Here is a 14,650-nt window from a genome sequence, read left to right as displayed (position 1 = left end):
GAAGAAATATGCACAGGCTATAATTTCCATCTTTCAAATTGACTAAAAAACTTCTATTGACACATTGACACTTCCATTTAATTTTAAAAATATATATCCAAATCTTGTAAACCTTTGCCATAGGTTTTTCAGACTTTGCAACAGAATCTTTATATGAACTGCCTAGTACATCCTTTGGTGTTTCTTTTGAAATCGTACCCTTCTGTATTTAGTCTACATCAGTCAATAAATGAAAAATAATGGAACTACCAAAACTTTGTACCTCATTCGAATTCAGTAGCCCAAACAGCCCTATGCCCAAAGCGTCTGTAGTACACTAAAACAATTCTGGCAGTAATACATTAATATGAAATTAATTACTGCATTAGACTAAAGGGCTTTGACTGACTAGTTGATTCCTGGGTAACCATTTTCTGAAAACCTAAAACCACTCAATTCATGATATGACCAGTAAAGCAAGGAGACCCTTTCACAAGAAAGAAGGAGCATGTGGCTCTTAACATGAATGCAATTACCATATATAATAGACATTTCTTTAAACTATAGATTTTACATGGTACTCTGTCCAGTCAGTTACTGTACTTAGCCAAGATCAAACTATAAATCCTAAGTACATAAAGCTAAAACTTGCAGTAGCATCTGCATCTGATTCAAAAGAAGTATTTACAAATGTTTTAATCAAAAACATAATTATAAATTCAGAATTTACCATATTTTGATAATGCACTCACTGAAATAATTTGGAAATTATCCAGCAGAATTTAGCTTGATATTACAGTGTATGAAGCAATCTTTTTCATTATATAATTTTAAAAGTTTTTAAAATCAGCAATAATATATTAATTGAGCTGTTTGCCTCTTGTGCTTTTAGTTTTACTGCTAGTTTTGTGTAAAGATTCTTAATGGAACCTATCTGACTATATCATAAGCAATCAGTGGACTTTTTGGTAATCAGTGCAAATTTGGACCTAAGTGAAACAAGAAGTATTCCAGCTTTGCACATATATATACAGACATTGAATGTTCCTTTTCTCGTGGGAAACCAGCAGTTTCGAGTTCCACCATATTTTCACATACTTTCATAGGGTGATATTGAATGTTGTAGTGGTTTATATTCTAGAAAGGATGTGTATTTGGATGTAATAATGAAACGCTCTGAGTTGGGTTTTTTAGTGTATACATGAAACCCCAAAAGATTAGCCCTAAAATAAGTATAGAGGCTGAAGCAAACAAAAGAATTAAAGGAACATGCTATTTAACAAAATGCATTTTAAGAGTGAAACCTCATTTCATTTTAAAAAATATTTCATTCTGATTTTTTTTAAATATGTCACACTGGAGGGAAAATGTACAGGCAAATATTGTAAACTGTATAAGTAACTGGGTAAAAAAGGGGTGAAAAAAAAGGACTGATAGCAGAACATGAAAGTTTGGGATTTTTTTCAGATAATTTCAGCAAAACCACACAAGGATTTTGCAACAAACTTGCAGCATGGCCACAAAAGACGCCGTTTTGCAAAGCAAGTTTCTTACATTGCAGTTCATTTTGCAGTATTGTATTTTCTCAGAAACGTGTGGAAAGAGAAACATATCTATACATAAATAAAGAGCAAATACATGTATGTTCTTCTGTTTTCAGATGCTGAGTAAAACTTGACACTTTTCTTGTCCCTTGTAAAGTTTGCTCTCACATGCAGTATTCCCTCATTATTTTTCTTCACCTTCACTTTTCCCTTTCCATTTGCAAAGTACCAAGTGGTGCTGCACTGTGCAGCTCAACTGAATTGTGACAAATTATGTACAGGGAAAACAAAATTTAATAAGTTACGTGAACTATGTGTAAACACAAAAATACCACAGGCTCAAGGCCAGTGTACTAGATTTGTTCTCCATATGCATAGTCCCTTTCTACGTATTTAACCATGATCTCACATGCTATAAAGAATTCATTTCACTGGCTTGCTATACTTGCAACTCTCCTATCACACTTTATTAAACATTCTTATTCTTGCTTTGCCAACCCAAAGGCTGCCTGAGGCAAAACTTGGCTTTGTGAGTGGGAGGTGTTTTGGAGTGGACAAAGAAAAAAAATGTAAGCAAAAGTACCAGTCTTTGGATTTCAAGGATTTGAAGTAAAGAACATGTCCAGAGAGATGCCAAAGTTGCCTTTCACTCTCTAGATACATGTGCAAACTACTTTATATCTAATTCATATAATTTTCACATAAAACTACAATGACAGAAGAAAATTATTGTTAAAGTCTAGCTCTGGTGTTTCTGACTGAGATACTGTACCTTCTTAAGGAAACTCATAAGTCTGAATAGATACCAGAAACATTTTAAAACATTTATGTAGTAAAACTGCCCCTTTTTTATTATTCTTTCAAGTTGTACAGAGCAAATTTTTTTTGGTAATTTATTTTCACACAATTTACAGAGCAATTCAGAACCTTAAAAAAAATCAGGAAAATTTTTCTTTGGAATGTGTTCAGAGGGGTTTGATTTCAAAAGAGAAGTGAAAGGCAAAGAACTTGTTTCAAATACATTAAAAATACAAGGGATAAGGGAATAGATTTCTTTCAAAGCATTTGAATGACCTCATTTATGATATCATGAGCACACCAACGTGGAAATATTTCTTCATATCACTGCAGTTCTTTATTATTGCTCATAATGTATATTCTGATTATGCCTTGGCTGCAGTACTTAACACCAGTCATCTCTACAAGATGACAATATTCCTATATGTAAGTACAGTCTCCATGGAAACACCATGAAAAAGAGGCTATTCACATTTTATATTAAGAATCATTTATGAAAAGGTTTTTAAATAATAAAAAAAATTAATATATGAAGAATCATTTTTAATAGTCTCATAAGCCAACTGGCTATTCATAGAAATGGCTATGACACTTCTAGGTATGTCTCTGCAAGATAAATGGATAAATTAATTGTGTTTATTACATGCCCCTAATTTTCATTAATAAATTGGTCCTGTAAAAAACTTACCAATTTACTATCCATATGAAAAACTGCCAAATTTATAAAATACTATGAAAAAAAAAACATTCTAAAAAGCAATATCTTCTAATCAAAGAGTTCACATTAGCAAATTTCCCAAAATAATAAGAAAAAATAAAGGACACAAAGACAGTCAGTGCTTTTAAATAAGGTGTCCTAATTTAGTGGCTGACTGGATGAAGTCTCACTATCAGTGCAACTTAAATATCACCTCAGCAAGTAAATACAGTTTTACTATGAGCAATGTATCATTTTGGCAGGGAGTGTTGTAATACGAATAGTGCCAAGAGATTGTGCTCACAGCACCTAAACTCAGGGCTTGCTGGAATAAGTAACCATCAAGAATATATTCATGTCTTTTGTGTAATAAGATTATACAACTTTGCTCTTTAAGGTTTCAGCCAAAAGTATGTACTTTCTGAGGGCTGTAACCATGACAGTGGTGGTGGTGCATCACCCCCTGCCCTTGACCAAACAGCCGGGTGGTGACATGTCCTTGAGCGTACCAGGTGCTCTCCCGTGATACAAGTGGGAGCAACACTGTAACAGCAACATCTGCTGTCCGGCCCAGGTGGGGAACAAAGGGTGATCAGTCATCCCCTGACAGCCTTAGAACATTCCCTACCTGACCTGGAGCCCAAGCAGAATGGCACCATTGTTGCTGAAGTTTTGGAAACAATTTCCAAGTGCTTTGGAAACTCCAGTAGTTGCCAGCGTGGGTTATGGCCAGGATGGAAATTAACTCATGACTGAAGCAAATCACCTTGTGACACAGGAGTCCTAAGTGAGTCCCTCTGAGCTCTTCTGGGCCACAGTGGGCTGTGCCATCACCTCCCTCAGTGGGGCACCTCTCAGAGCTCATGAACCCTCAAGTCTGCGATTCTCAAAAGACCATCACTTACAGCGAGGCCTGGGCTGATACACAGACATGCACATACTCCTCGAGGTGCAACACCTGCCTGTTGAGAAACACTCAGGCATTTGCCATGAGTATTTCACTGAAGCCAGGGGGAATTTTTGATAAGCACCTTTACACTCACAGACTGACATGTATACATCTCTGCCTGTGTGTGTGAGTGTAAATTTACTATGGTGTGAATGTTGTTATCATGGAACTGTAATTAAGTCTGTTATATTTATTAAAAATCCCATTTAATCACTTCATAAATGTTAAATTACTCAGTGAAGAAATTCTGTTAAACCCTTTGGCTCACCTTATCTTTTTGTATCCATACCCTTTGCACCCTTACCCTTTTCAACCTCGGTCTCCATGCAATCCATTCTAAGTTGATACTAATGCAATTTTCCTATGAATGCTTCATCCTTGGAGTAAGTGAGTGAACCTTGCCACTGAACTCTGTTAGAGTCACACTTTCATAAGTTCGTATTAAGCTCATACCTGCTTTTGCCAATGGTGATTCTTTAAGCAGCCTAACTGCTCATTTGCAACAATACTGCATGAAATGCTGCATGCATTTTATAAAAATTACCTTAAAGCTGTCCATTTGCTGTGTTTATGGCAAAGTAGTATCATGTCATAAAGTAATAAACAACATATCTAGAGTAATTTTTGCATAGGAGATGCACAAATCATGGGTCATTTTCCTTTTACCACAATCATGGTCAGATTTCATTCAGCAGCATATGAAGAAACTATGTTGAAATTTATATTTATATTCCTTCCACGTGCTGAGCCAGAAAGAGATTACCCTCCCTGTATGAGTGTATAATGGCTCAGAATAATAAATGGAATTATTGATGCCCTAACACATCTATTTTAAATTAATTACTGTGCCCATTCCTGCTAGTTCTCTATCAAGTTTTTCCAAATCTTTTCTTACTAACAATCAAAGCAAGATGAAGGCTCATCTTCTGTTCATTCACACATGTGTATAACAAATTCCTTACTCTTACACAGAGACAAATAGCGTTGTTATTTAATAAAATGATAGCTAATGAAGTAACCCATCTCTTCCAATGAACTCACATGAAAAAATGCCAGTGGTCCCGATATATATGGCATTTTCATTCCCAGCAGATACTTCACTTGTGAAGTCACAACATGTGTAGCTGCTCCTGTTGTCATCGCACTTATCACGGGTTCTGTTAACAAGAAAGTGGCACTGCCCAACTGCAGCATAAACATCGCTACCTAGAAGGCAAAGGCAGGAGGATCAGCAATTATAAATGCAGCTTCTTGGTGATAGGACAATGAGCCAGAGTCCTTTTAATAAATTATAAGATAAATGAGCTAAAGGTACAAAGCAAAAGTCCTTTGAAGGACAAATGTAGCTGAAAATGGAACCCACTGAAGTTTTGTGGGTTTACCTGCACTATTTTACTCACTAGTTTACCAGACTCTAACACTGGTTTGGTAACAAAAGCAGACTCAAAGAAACTCTTAGTATTCTCTCCTGCTCAAATACGTGAGCATGATAAACACCATAAAAACATCAACTCGACACTGCAACACGAAGTACAGCAACTCAAAAGTGAGACTGGTTCTAAGTCTCATTCCTGCTCCACTGCTATCCAACCTCAATGGGCCAAGGGCCGTATCTTGCCCCAGCTTACTGGTTGCCATCATGTCACTATCAGGATTCCCAACATTAGTAATTTCAACAGATACCAAATTTATGAGGTGTTATGGAGAGTCTTGTGGTGAGACCTCTAATCCAGGAATTTAAACTACAGTGGAATCTACAATTATTGTAGGTACTTTGTAGGCGTACAGGACAAAGTATTATTGTGTTCAACTGTTTTCTCCCCTTATCCTGGACTTCAAAGAGCCTTTCCCTCCGAAGTATGAGATTTGACAACTCTGAATTCTTTCAACAAAGTTGTCACATGACTACAGTTGCTGCTGTGGTTTACGTAACGCTTAATGCTTTTCTGATCCACATTAAGTTACATTGACATTATCTCCCCTTACAATGAGTTTTGCAGTTTCTTATTTCTATGGTCTTTTGCATTTGCTGTTCTTCTGCCTGAAAAGTTGCATGCTCTTGGCACAGAGTTGTTTGTTACCATATTTTCTAAGAGGTTAATTTTGTGTTTATCATACTAAATATCATAATTTTGGAATATAATACAGTCTCCCTTGCTTTTTTGTTTTGTTTTGTTCTGAAGCTAAAAGTATCATTTTCAGATGATATCATTCTTTATGTCTGAACACCATTCATTTTTTTCACCATAAAACTCACCTGTATGCAGTGAGCTTTGAGCATAGTACCACAAAAGAAACAAAAATACCAAAATAAGTGGCTTTTAATTTACTACAAAATCTCTAGTGAGCAATTTCCTCTTCCATTTGAGAGATTAAATCTGAGATTTTTCTTCTATTTCCCACTAATAGCATGTAAATTGCTCTGTACTATGAGCAATTGGAACATTGATTGTCATTCAAGATTGGACTCCGATAATGATAATTACTGTATACCCTCAGTGGGTAGTAATTTATTTAGTCAGGCCTAAAACTGATAATTACAAATTTCAGATATTTTGTTTAGCTGTTTGTTCTAACAGTGTGCCTACTAATATATTTAAAACATTGCTCACAGTAGCAAAGTTCAATAAGAATTAAATTCTCCCTTCCCGGGTGAATTTTTGTTTGTTTTCTAAGATCAGTTTCTATTGTCTCAATGTGAAATTTCTAACTGTGTAATAGCTTAGCTTCCAGAAAATTAGATGTTTATTTAGCTTTGGAATCTAAACCGCAGAGACAATTCTGTGTACTGCATAATGTCACAAAGAAGTATTAGTTACTATTAGCATTTCAGAGAAAGTTTTTACTGTGAGTTACAGGAAAATGATTGCTGAACTTAGAAACTTCAGCATCACTCTCAGATTTACTTATTTATTTTTACTTTTTTTTTAAATCATCATTTTAAGAGGATGCTTCACAGGTACTAACTAAAAGATCACATTTCAAATATAGATTTTATTGGTTGCTTGTAACCGTAGGCGATGTAAAATACATGCAAACCATGAGTATGGTTTCAGTTAGACAATTTCTGTAGCCACTCAGTTAAACAAGCAACAGACTACACTTGGTCCCCCCTCCTTATTGCAGAAGGTAGCTCAGGACTTCCAGAAATAAAGACAGTTCTTCTTCATCATGAACATCCTACTCTTTATTTACATGATAGCTAAATAAATATGATGTTCACCCATACATCTTCCATGGAGAAGGTCTAACAGTGAAGCAACCAGAACAGAAAACATCCTGGGTGGAGGGTGTACTTTTCAGCATAAGCTGGTATGGGAACCTCCTGTAGTCCTCGCAACATGAGTAACGCACAGAAACCGATTAGATCATGAGGAGGCAAAAAGTTTTGAAACAAGCCTCCCAAATCTAGTTCCATGTGAGTTTTCTTGACAGATATACTTAAAATTACGCAAGCCCAGCTTGATTCTACAATTAACCCTCCATGCTGGGCAACAGCCATGTAAGTTTGGCTGCCACTGCATTTTGAATAAACACCATTTGAAACTGAGTTAAGCTGACACCACACAATTGCATTACATTGCACTATGTCATAAAATCTTTCACCCAGTAACACTGACCAAAATGTAGAAAGTTCAATATTCTTAAAGAAATGTCTAACAATCTGCTTTGTCTTGGCTACAGTTGTGATGCTCATTTTTGCAGGTCTTCGACTTTATTTTCTGGTATATTGTATGATTTCTCTTCCTTCCTGATGCAGACAAATTACAGAGAAAAGTGACAGTGAAGTGCTAGAACAGAAAATTAAAAAAGAAAAAAAAGGCAAATATTTTTCTCCCTTATTTGTAGTAATACTGGGATTTTCTTGAAGTGTAAAAGAAACAAAATTTTCACATATTTTAGAATTGTATTCAGAATTTTTAATTTTAAAAAACTTCGTTCCTAGAGAAGAAAAGCATATTTCAGGGAAAGGACATGCACAATATAAAAATGGTTTGAAAGGCACTTGGCTATTGGTTATTTGTGTGGCATTTTCAGTACATAACAGCATAAAAAAAGGCTCATTAAGAAGTAACTTTCTTGAGATTAATTTTGCTTTCACCAGCTATACATTCTTGAATAAACTCACATAAATTGAATCAAGACTTTTCAGGGAAAGGAGAAAAAATAAAGAGAAAATGAGGGAAAGCAGGCTTGAGTTAATGCACAGTAAAGGAGAAAAGATCACAGAAACAAGGTATACAATGAAGTGATTAGACATAACTGGTGGAAGGTGTGATTTCTAAAAAAAATAAATAGAAAAAAAGAAGTACATTTCAAATTGGAAGAAAGATAATACTAAGGGAACCTTTTCTTGCAGCTGTCTTTACTGTTCCATAATTTTACACTGAGAAGTAGAAGAGAATGGGAATTCAGCCAGTAGAAGAAAAATGAGCAATTGCAAAAAGCAAAGCCCTCTATGTTCATTAATTCAGAACCTTTGGTTCTTGTCCACTTTCAATACTTTCTTCCCATGACAACATGCTCAGTTTATTATTATTATTAAAATTCCATTCAACATGTAGTCAATTTAACTTCATGGCCAGTAAAAATTTTTATCACTTAACAGTTCTTTGGAAATCACTAACATCAAACTTTCTATCCACAGAAATCGAAAGACTGATATCATTTTACCTTCTGCACAGATTCAGTTTTGGAGAATGAATTTTAAGCCCCTCAAAATGTCACTGTGCTGGAAGGGGTTTTTTCACTATTACAGCGAACAAAAGTGGTGGTGCCCTTTCTGATCATTTGCTGCATGGGGTGGGTAGATGAGGTCAGACGTGGGGAACATCTCTTGGAGGGAAACGGTACAGACTGTGAGCTTCTCAGTTAGTACATTTTATTCGTTATCTCAAAATCAAAGGTTGCAAAAGTGAAGACATCTATGGACCCTCCAGACAAAACAGACAGACATAGTTCAGCCTGACTGAGTTGCCAATTTAAAACTCTCCCTGGCCTGTTTCAATAGACATCTAACTGGTAGATCAGTAGGTTTTGGTCTTCTGAGTTGAAGCTCTTATGTTCATTCTGGGTGTCTTGAGGGTGTCTGGTAGCTTCTGATGGTGTGCAGAGTGGACTTTCCTCATTCCAGGACCTGAAAAAGTATTTTCTATATTCTTTCTGTACTAACACATGGTATGCTCGACCATAATTGTGGGAACCAGAGCATCCACCCAGCCCACTTGTAGTTTTCAAGATACAGAATATGAGCCTGCAAGAAGGTATTTCCACTTTAAAAGAAAAATGAACTTTTTTCCTGGTTATCACTGTACAATAGACTCATGTTTTTACCTCCAGAACTATGTGTAACATAGAATAGTGCAGCATCATTTTTCCCACAGGGAAATAGAGATTTGGACAAGAATATTGCCTAACAAAAACACCCTTCTTATTCAAATGTGCTCCTTCGTTATTAAGCAAATTGATAATAGACTGTGTAAATTTGTTCTCCTGAAAACCAGAAACATTTTTATTTCCAACACGGTATATCAGAAACTAATTGCATTAGTTTTTAAAATACAATAGATGAAAAAATTACCGATAAAAATGTCTCAAGACTGGAATGCAATAGGCATCTATTTCCCATTTACAGAAGAGTTGCCCAACTGAAGTCTCTAACACTGTGGTCTTAAGAGAATAAAGCTTTTTTCCTAGGGTAAACTTTTTTTCTCAATTTGATCTGCAAGGAGCTTTCCTCTATTAATTCAGCAAATCTTAATCTTGAATTTCAATTTAGTATGCTAATATTTTTTTAGAGACACATATATTTATGCGAGTATTCTTGCACATATAATATATTACTAGGGAAAAAAATCTTACCCAAAAGCTCTTTTGAGAATTTTTTTAATGTTATAAAGGGACTATCCAATTTAATTACAAAATTACTCTACAGGTATCTGTTATGTTCCATCATTTTCTCTCCCCATCAATACCTCTGAGGTATTTAATATCAGGGAAGAATTCTATTAAGTTGATTTGTTTTCCATACCCTGTTTTTCCTTATAGAGTAGCAGCTACGCAAACATTAAAAAAAAATCTTCATTATGCCTTCCATTATGCCTGCTTTTAAAAATGAGATAATGAAAGCATTATATTAAATGGTTTTGGTAATTACAGGTTTTATTTTATGTTTAATTCTTTTCTATTTTAATACTATTTTATCTTCATCAGAATGCCTCTTAATATAACTAAATATCTTTCCTCTTTTATGAACACTTCCTCAACATTAGATTTCAGAAGCACTTTAGGACTCTGAAATATATTACTTAAGAAAAACTTAATCAGCTAAGCCCCAAATTTCAATTCTGATAAGCTCTACCTGTTCTTGTCTTATGACCAGAAAACAGTTCTAATTTATTTCATGTCTGGATGGCGCTGAGATTCACAGAGCCTGCTCAGAGTTTGCCTCACACGTAAATGCACAGTTGTGGTCTGTACTAAACACAAACTAGCCAACAGCAGTTCATCTCAAAAACATCTCCCCCCATGCCTTCCCTCCATTACTCACTATTTTGTATGTTTTCCCTTGTTTTATAACATTATTTGCTGTTTAGATTACTTAGCCAGGCTACTGGAAAAAAAGTATCAAATTGCTTTTTACGCCGAGGGTGTTCAGCTCTTTACCTACTCTTATCAAGAACAAAACAGCTGCTTTGGCAAGGACTTTTCATCCTTCATGTGGAGGCTGCCCAAGGTATGGATTAGTCACAGCATCCATTGTTTTGTGCAATTAGTGGCTGGTTAGAGAGCTGCATTTTGACTGTTTTTCAGAAAAATTTAAGTCTTATAGTAGATAACATAACCCAGGTCTGCTCCCTTCCCGGAGCAGTACCATCCCAAATAACAACTACACTGAAAATACAACTTCTTTTTGTATTTCAGGATGTCTTCAATGAAAAGCTGTTGCCTCAAATGCTTCCTGTCCCAGAATATACATTAACTCCAGGCTATTAATTAATTTCTAATCTAATCTGATAAATAGAAGAAGGTGACTGATTTAGCTCTCCATTAAGAGCACAATGTGCCCTGTCACCTTCTCTGGGGTTTGCAGCAACTGTTAGTTGGGAGACTGGAATCATGATGAGAAACATAGATTCCCACACTTAACAGCACCTGGGAAGATGGCAAAGTTTAATCTCAGCCTTGATCCAGACTTTCACCTGCGTATCACAGTATTAATAGCTTCAAGGCACTTCTTTAGGAAATAAGTATTTTACTCTGGTCTCCAACCATTAAACACACAGAAAGGACTATTGCCAGCACAACAAGCACCACCTGTGTTAATATGATTCTATTGCAAGTGACATTGTTGACCTGAGAGAGGAGTCCATGCACATGGCACAGTTCCCTACCAGACCTACTCTGAAGATGCAGGGAGGATTTTGTAGTTCTTCTCATTCCAGTCAGGATTAAACAGGACATAGGCTGAGATAAATCAGCTGATGCAATTGAAGTCATATGAAAAAGCAGAACTTTTCAGGATGAAAGAGTAAGAGGTCTAGAGGACTTACACATCTAATGGGATTCTACAGCCACCAAGCAAAATAATTTCTGCACTGGATTTTGAAGTGAGATCAAATGAATGCAGGCACCAACTTCCTGTGTGAGGCATTTTGGCCTCTCTGAGGATGATGTAGGAGATTTCCAACCTGTGAGCACAGGTCTCTTGCATGAAGATCTGCATTCATGCTCTGCTGTTGCAAGCACCCTGCATAAGATGCGGTGCTGTGGTTCACATAGTGGTGCACTGGGACAGCACGTGCAGGCACAGCCACGCACAATCTGCATCAGCTCTGCTTTCCGTGTTGTCTGTAGGCTGTCCCTCATGTTCCCACCCCAAGCCATAATCCACTAAAAGAATCCTGGTCATAAACCAATAAAAGAATTATAAAAATGCAACAGAAATAACAATGCTTCTTGATATTTCCTGGTGACTAACATTAAGTATGCACCCCAGTTCCTGCCAAGCACACAGGCTACTGAAGATCCCATTATGGGCTCCTTTGCTCCTCCTCTGCACGGTAGAGGCATCCAAAGCACCAAGTGGAGGGGTCTGGGTTTCTTTCAGGAGCCCAGGTACCCAGGAGTTGTTGCAATATTGCAAGCTGGAACATTTCTTCTATTTTAATATTTACAAGAAAAGAGGGAAGCTTTCTTTGAAGACCTAAGCAACTGGCAATGGATAAAGGAACTTGGCCCTTGTGGCCAGAATAAGAAAAAAGAAGAAATTTAAAAGACCTCTGATCATTTGAATAAACTTTAGATAATCATTTGAAGACATCTGTTTTACTATTTCACTTTAATGATGGGTGTGTGAACTCCAAAGAGAATTTAAAGTTTTCCCTACTGTTTTTAATTATTGGATATTGTATAGGATTTCTTTTCAAGCCAAGGGCAACAGAAAGCCTCAGGAATATGTCAGTGCTTACCAGGAGCTGATTCATGTTTATTTCTGAAGGAGAAGGAAAGGGGACACCAGCTGCAAGTGAGCGTTATATTAGAGCTGACTGAATGTGGTTTTTGCTTCATATTGTAACACATTAGGAGCATGTATACAGATAATTACTACATCTCAACAAAGGAGTAGCAAATTCTTAAAGCACATTAATTTCATCATTTATGACCATTGAACCAGATGTTTCCACTAGTTCTTCTCAGAGAAGTAAAAAAAGTATTATGAATGTCACAGCTGTTGCAAAGGCAGAACATCAGTAGCATACAGAAAATGTGATCACCACCAACCTGAATGATTCCTCCTAAAAATGAAACTGCTGCTGCAACTCCAATCCTCTGCATTTCAAATTCCGACAAACCCAGAATTCCGGAATTATTGTTTGCAGTGAAATTAGCTCTGACTGAAGGAACAAGGCGCTCAACTGCATTGGCAGATATTAAGGAAGTTAAGGCAAAAGTTCCTGCAAAAAAAGCCACACATTAATCACCAATAATTGTATATCTGTCTGTATTCATCACTCATGGTCTCTTTTTCAAAATAGTCATTATAAGTAAAAGTGCCATTTTGTATATTCCTGTCATCATAAGAACAATTTTTAAGGTAATTTTTCTATGTAACACACATTTCTTCCCATAAAATACCATTTATACAGGCAAATTAAATATAAATCCTTTTTTTTTAGCACATTCATTTAGACAGGTTTACAAAAGAGATTCAAATACAACAATTTACAATGATTTCAAGTTATCAGAAATGCTTTTAACTCACCCTGGATGTGATCAAGCAGCTATTTGTCTTAGAATCCCAAGTGTTCACCACTCAAATTTCTAGGGCAATTAATTCCCACTATATATAGCACCTAGCCCATTAAATAGTACCTAGCACTCTAATAAATGGAGGCAAATTATGAGAAAAACATTTATTTGCTGAGAGAGGTATAGCATTTTTAATAACACAAAGATAAATGAGGATGACAATTCGACATTGAAAGACGCAAACATGCAGAGCTATTAGAGCGTAAGAAATATCTTGCTATGTCAGAACAATGGCCCATCTTGCCCAGTACTCTGTCTCCAGCTGTGACAATCAGAGCTGTTACCCGGGGAAAGGACACAGGCCTGGCTGTTTTCTGCAGGCCATTGCCCTTATTGCCAGCATCCATAGCTGTTGTGATAGAGAAGTACTTCCTTAGCTGGCCTTTTTTGATTTTGTTTGTGGACTAGAATTCATGAATTTGTCAAAGGCTTGTCTGAGCCAGCTTGTATATCTCCCTCCATAGTGTCCTCTGAGAGCAGGTTCCAGAAGTTCACCATCTGCTGTACTGTTTTCTTTAATCAATACTTTAGAAGTCTTTTAAAGCGAATTCTCTTTGAACTCGCCTTTTTTCTACCACTGCAGGACCTGGTGAACACAGTCCTACCCTCACCTTGGCCTTCATAGAGTAAACCTCACAGCATGAATTCCTTGGGAACCCACCAGGGATACTGCCACCCTGAAAAATGACCATGAGGTCCAGCCTTTTGCTTCATATCCTTCAACCAATTCATAAAAGGACTTTCCTTCTATCACAAGGGCAACTTAGTTTCTTTAGTAACCTTTGGTATGGAACCTTATCAGTAGCTGTTTGACCATTCTGATATCTTATAGTCAAAGTATATCCCTTCTCCATGTGCTTGTTGACATTCATACAGTAGTCTAGGAGGTAGTGAGGTAGGATTTTCCTTTACAGAAGTCACATTAATTCCTTTCCAGCAGGGTCTGATTATACATATCTTTTTTTGTCCCATCCCTGGGAGTGTTCAAAGCCGGGTTGGAAGGGGCTCTGAGCAACTTGATCTAGTGGAAGGTGTCCCTGACCATGGCAGAGGGGTTGTATCTTTAAGGCTCCTTCCAACCCTGGCCATTCTATGGTTGTAAGATTCTATGATTCAGTATTTTTATTTCTGTTATCAACAGGTCTGCAGTTCCCAGGACTCCCTGCAGAGACCTTCTAACTACCCTGCAAAATTATACTGACAACTTGATAATCCTGTGGCCTTGCCACAGAATGTCCCTGTTACCCCTTTGTCAGAAAGGTGTCCTATCGGTGTACTTCTCATTGTCCTGATTTTGGTGTATTTACAGAACTTCTAACTATCAGTTTGATCATACTCTCTGTAGAATTCTTCAAATTCTTTTAGCCTTTT

The 14,650-nt window shown here is 36.6% G+C and overlaps 1 protein-coding gene across 1 annotated transcript in view; it reads right to left on the bottom strand.

The window, feature by feature from the left end:
- The window catches only part of SLC26A7 (solute carrier family 26 member 7), a 71,020-nt gene that overhangs the window by 40,119 nt on the left and 16,251 nt on the right, over window positions 1-14,650 (bottom strand). The window contains exons 3-4 of the mRNA XM_042036320.1: window positions 12,752-12,924; window positions 5,009-5,173 (exon numbers count right to left, since the gene is read on the bottom strand). Coding sequence (XP_041892254.1) covers window positions 5,009-5,173; window positions 12,752-12,924 — 338 coding nt within the window. The remainder of the gene's footprint in view (window positions 1-5,008; window positions 5,174-12,751; window positions 12,925-14,650) is intronic.

The sequence above is a fragment of the Corvus kubaryi genome, unplaced genomic scaffold, assembly GCF_017639235.1.
Source record: "Corvus kubaryi isolate FWS band 111438036 unplaced genomic scaffold, C.kubaryi_AGA036_p1.0 37385, whole genome shotgun sequence".
Classification (NCBI taxonomy): domain Eukaryota; kingdom Metazoa; phylum Chordata; class Aves; order Passeriformes; family Corvidae; genus Corvus; species Corvus kubaryi.
This window is presented reverse-complemented; position numbering and strand designations above follow the sequence as displayed.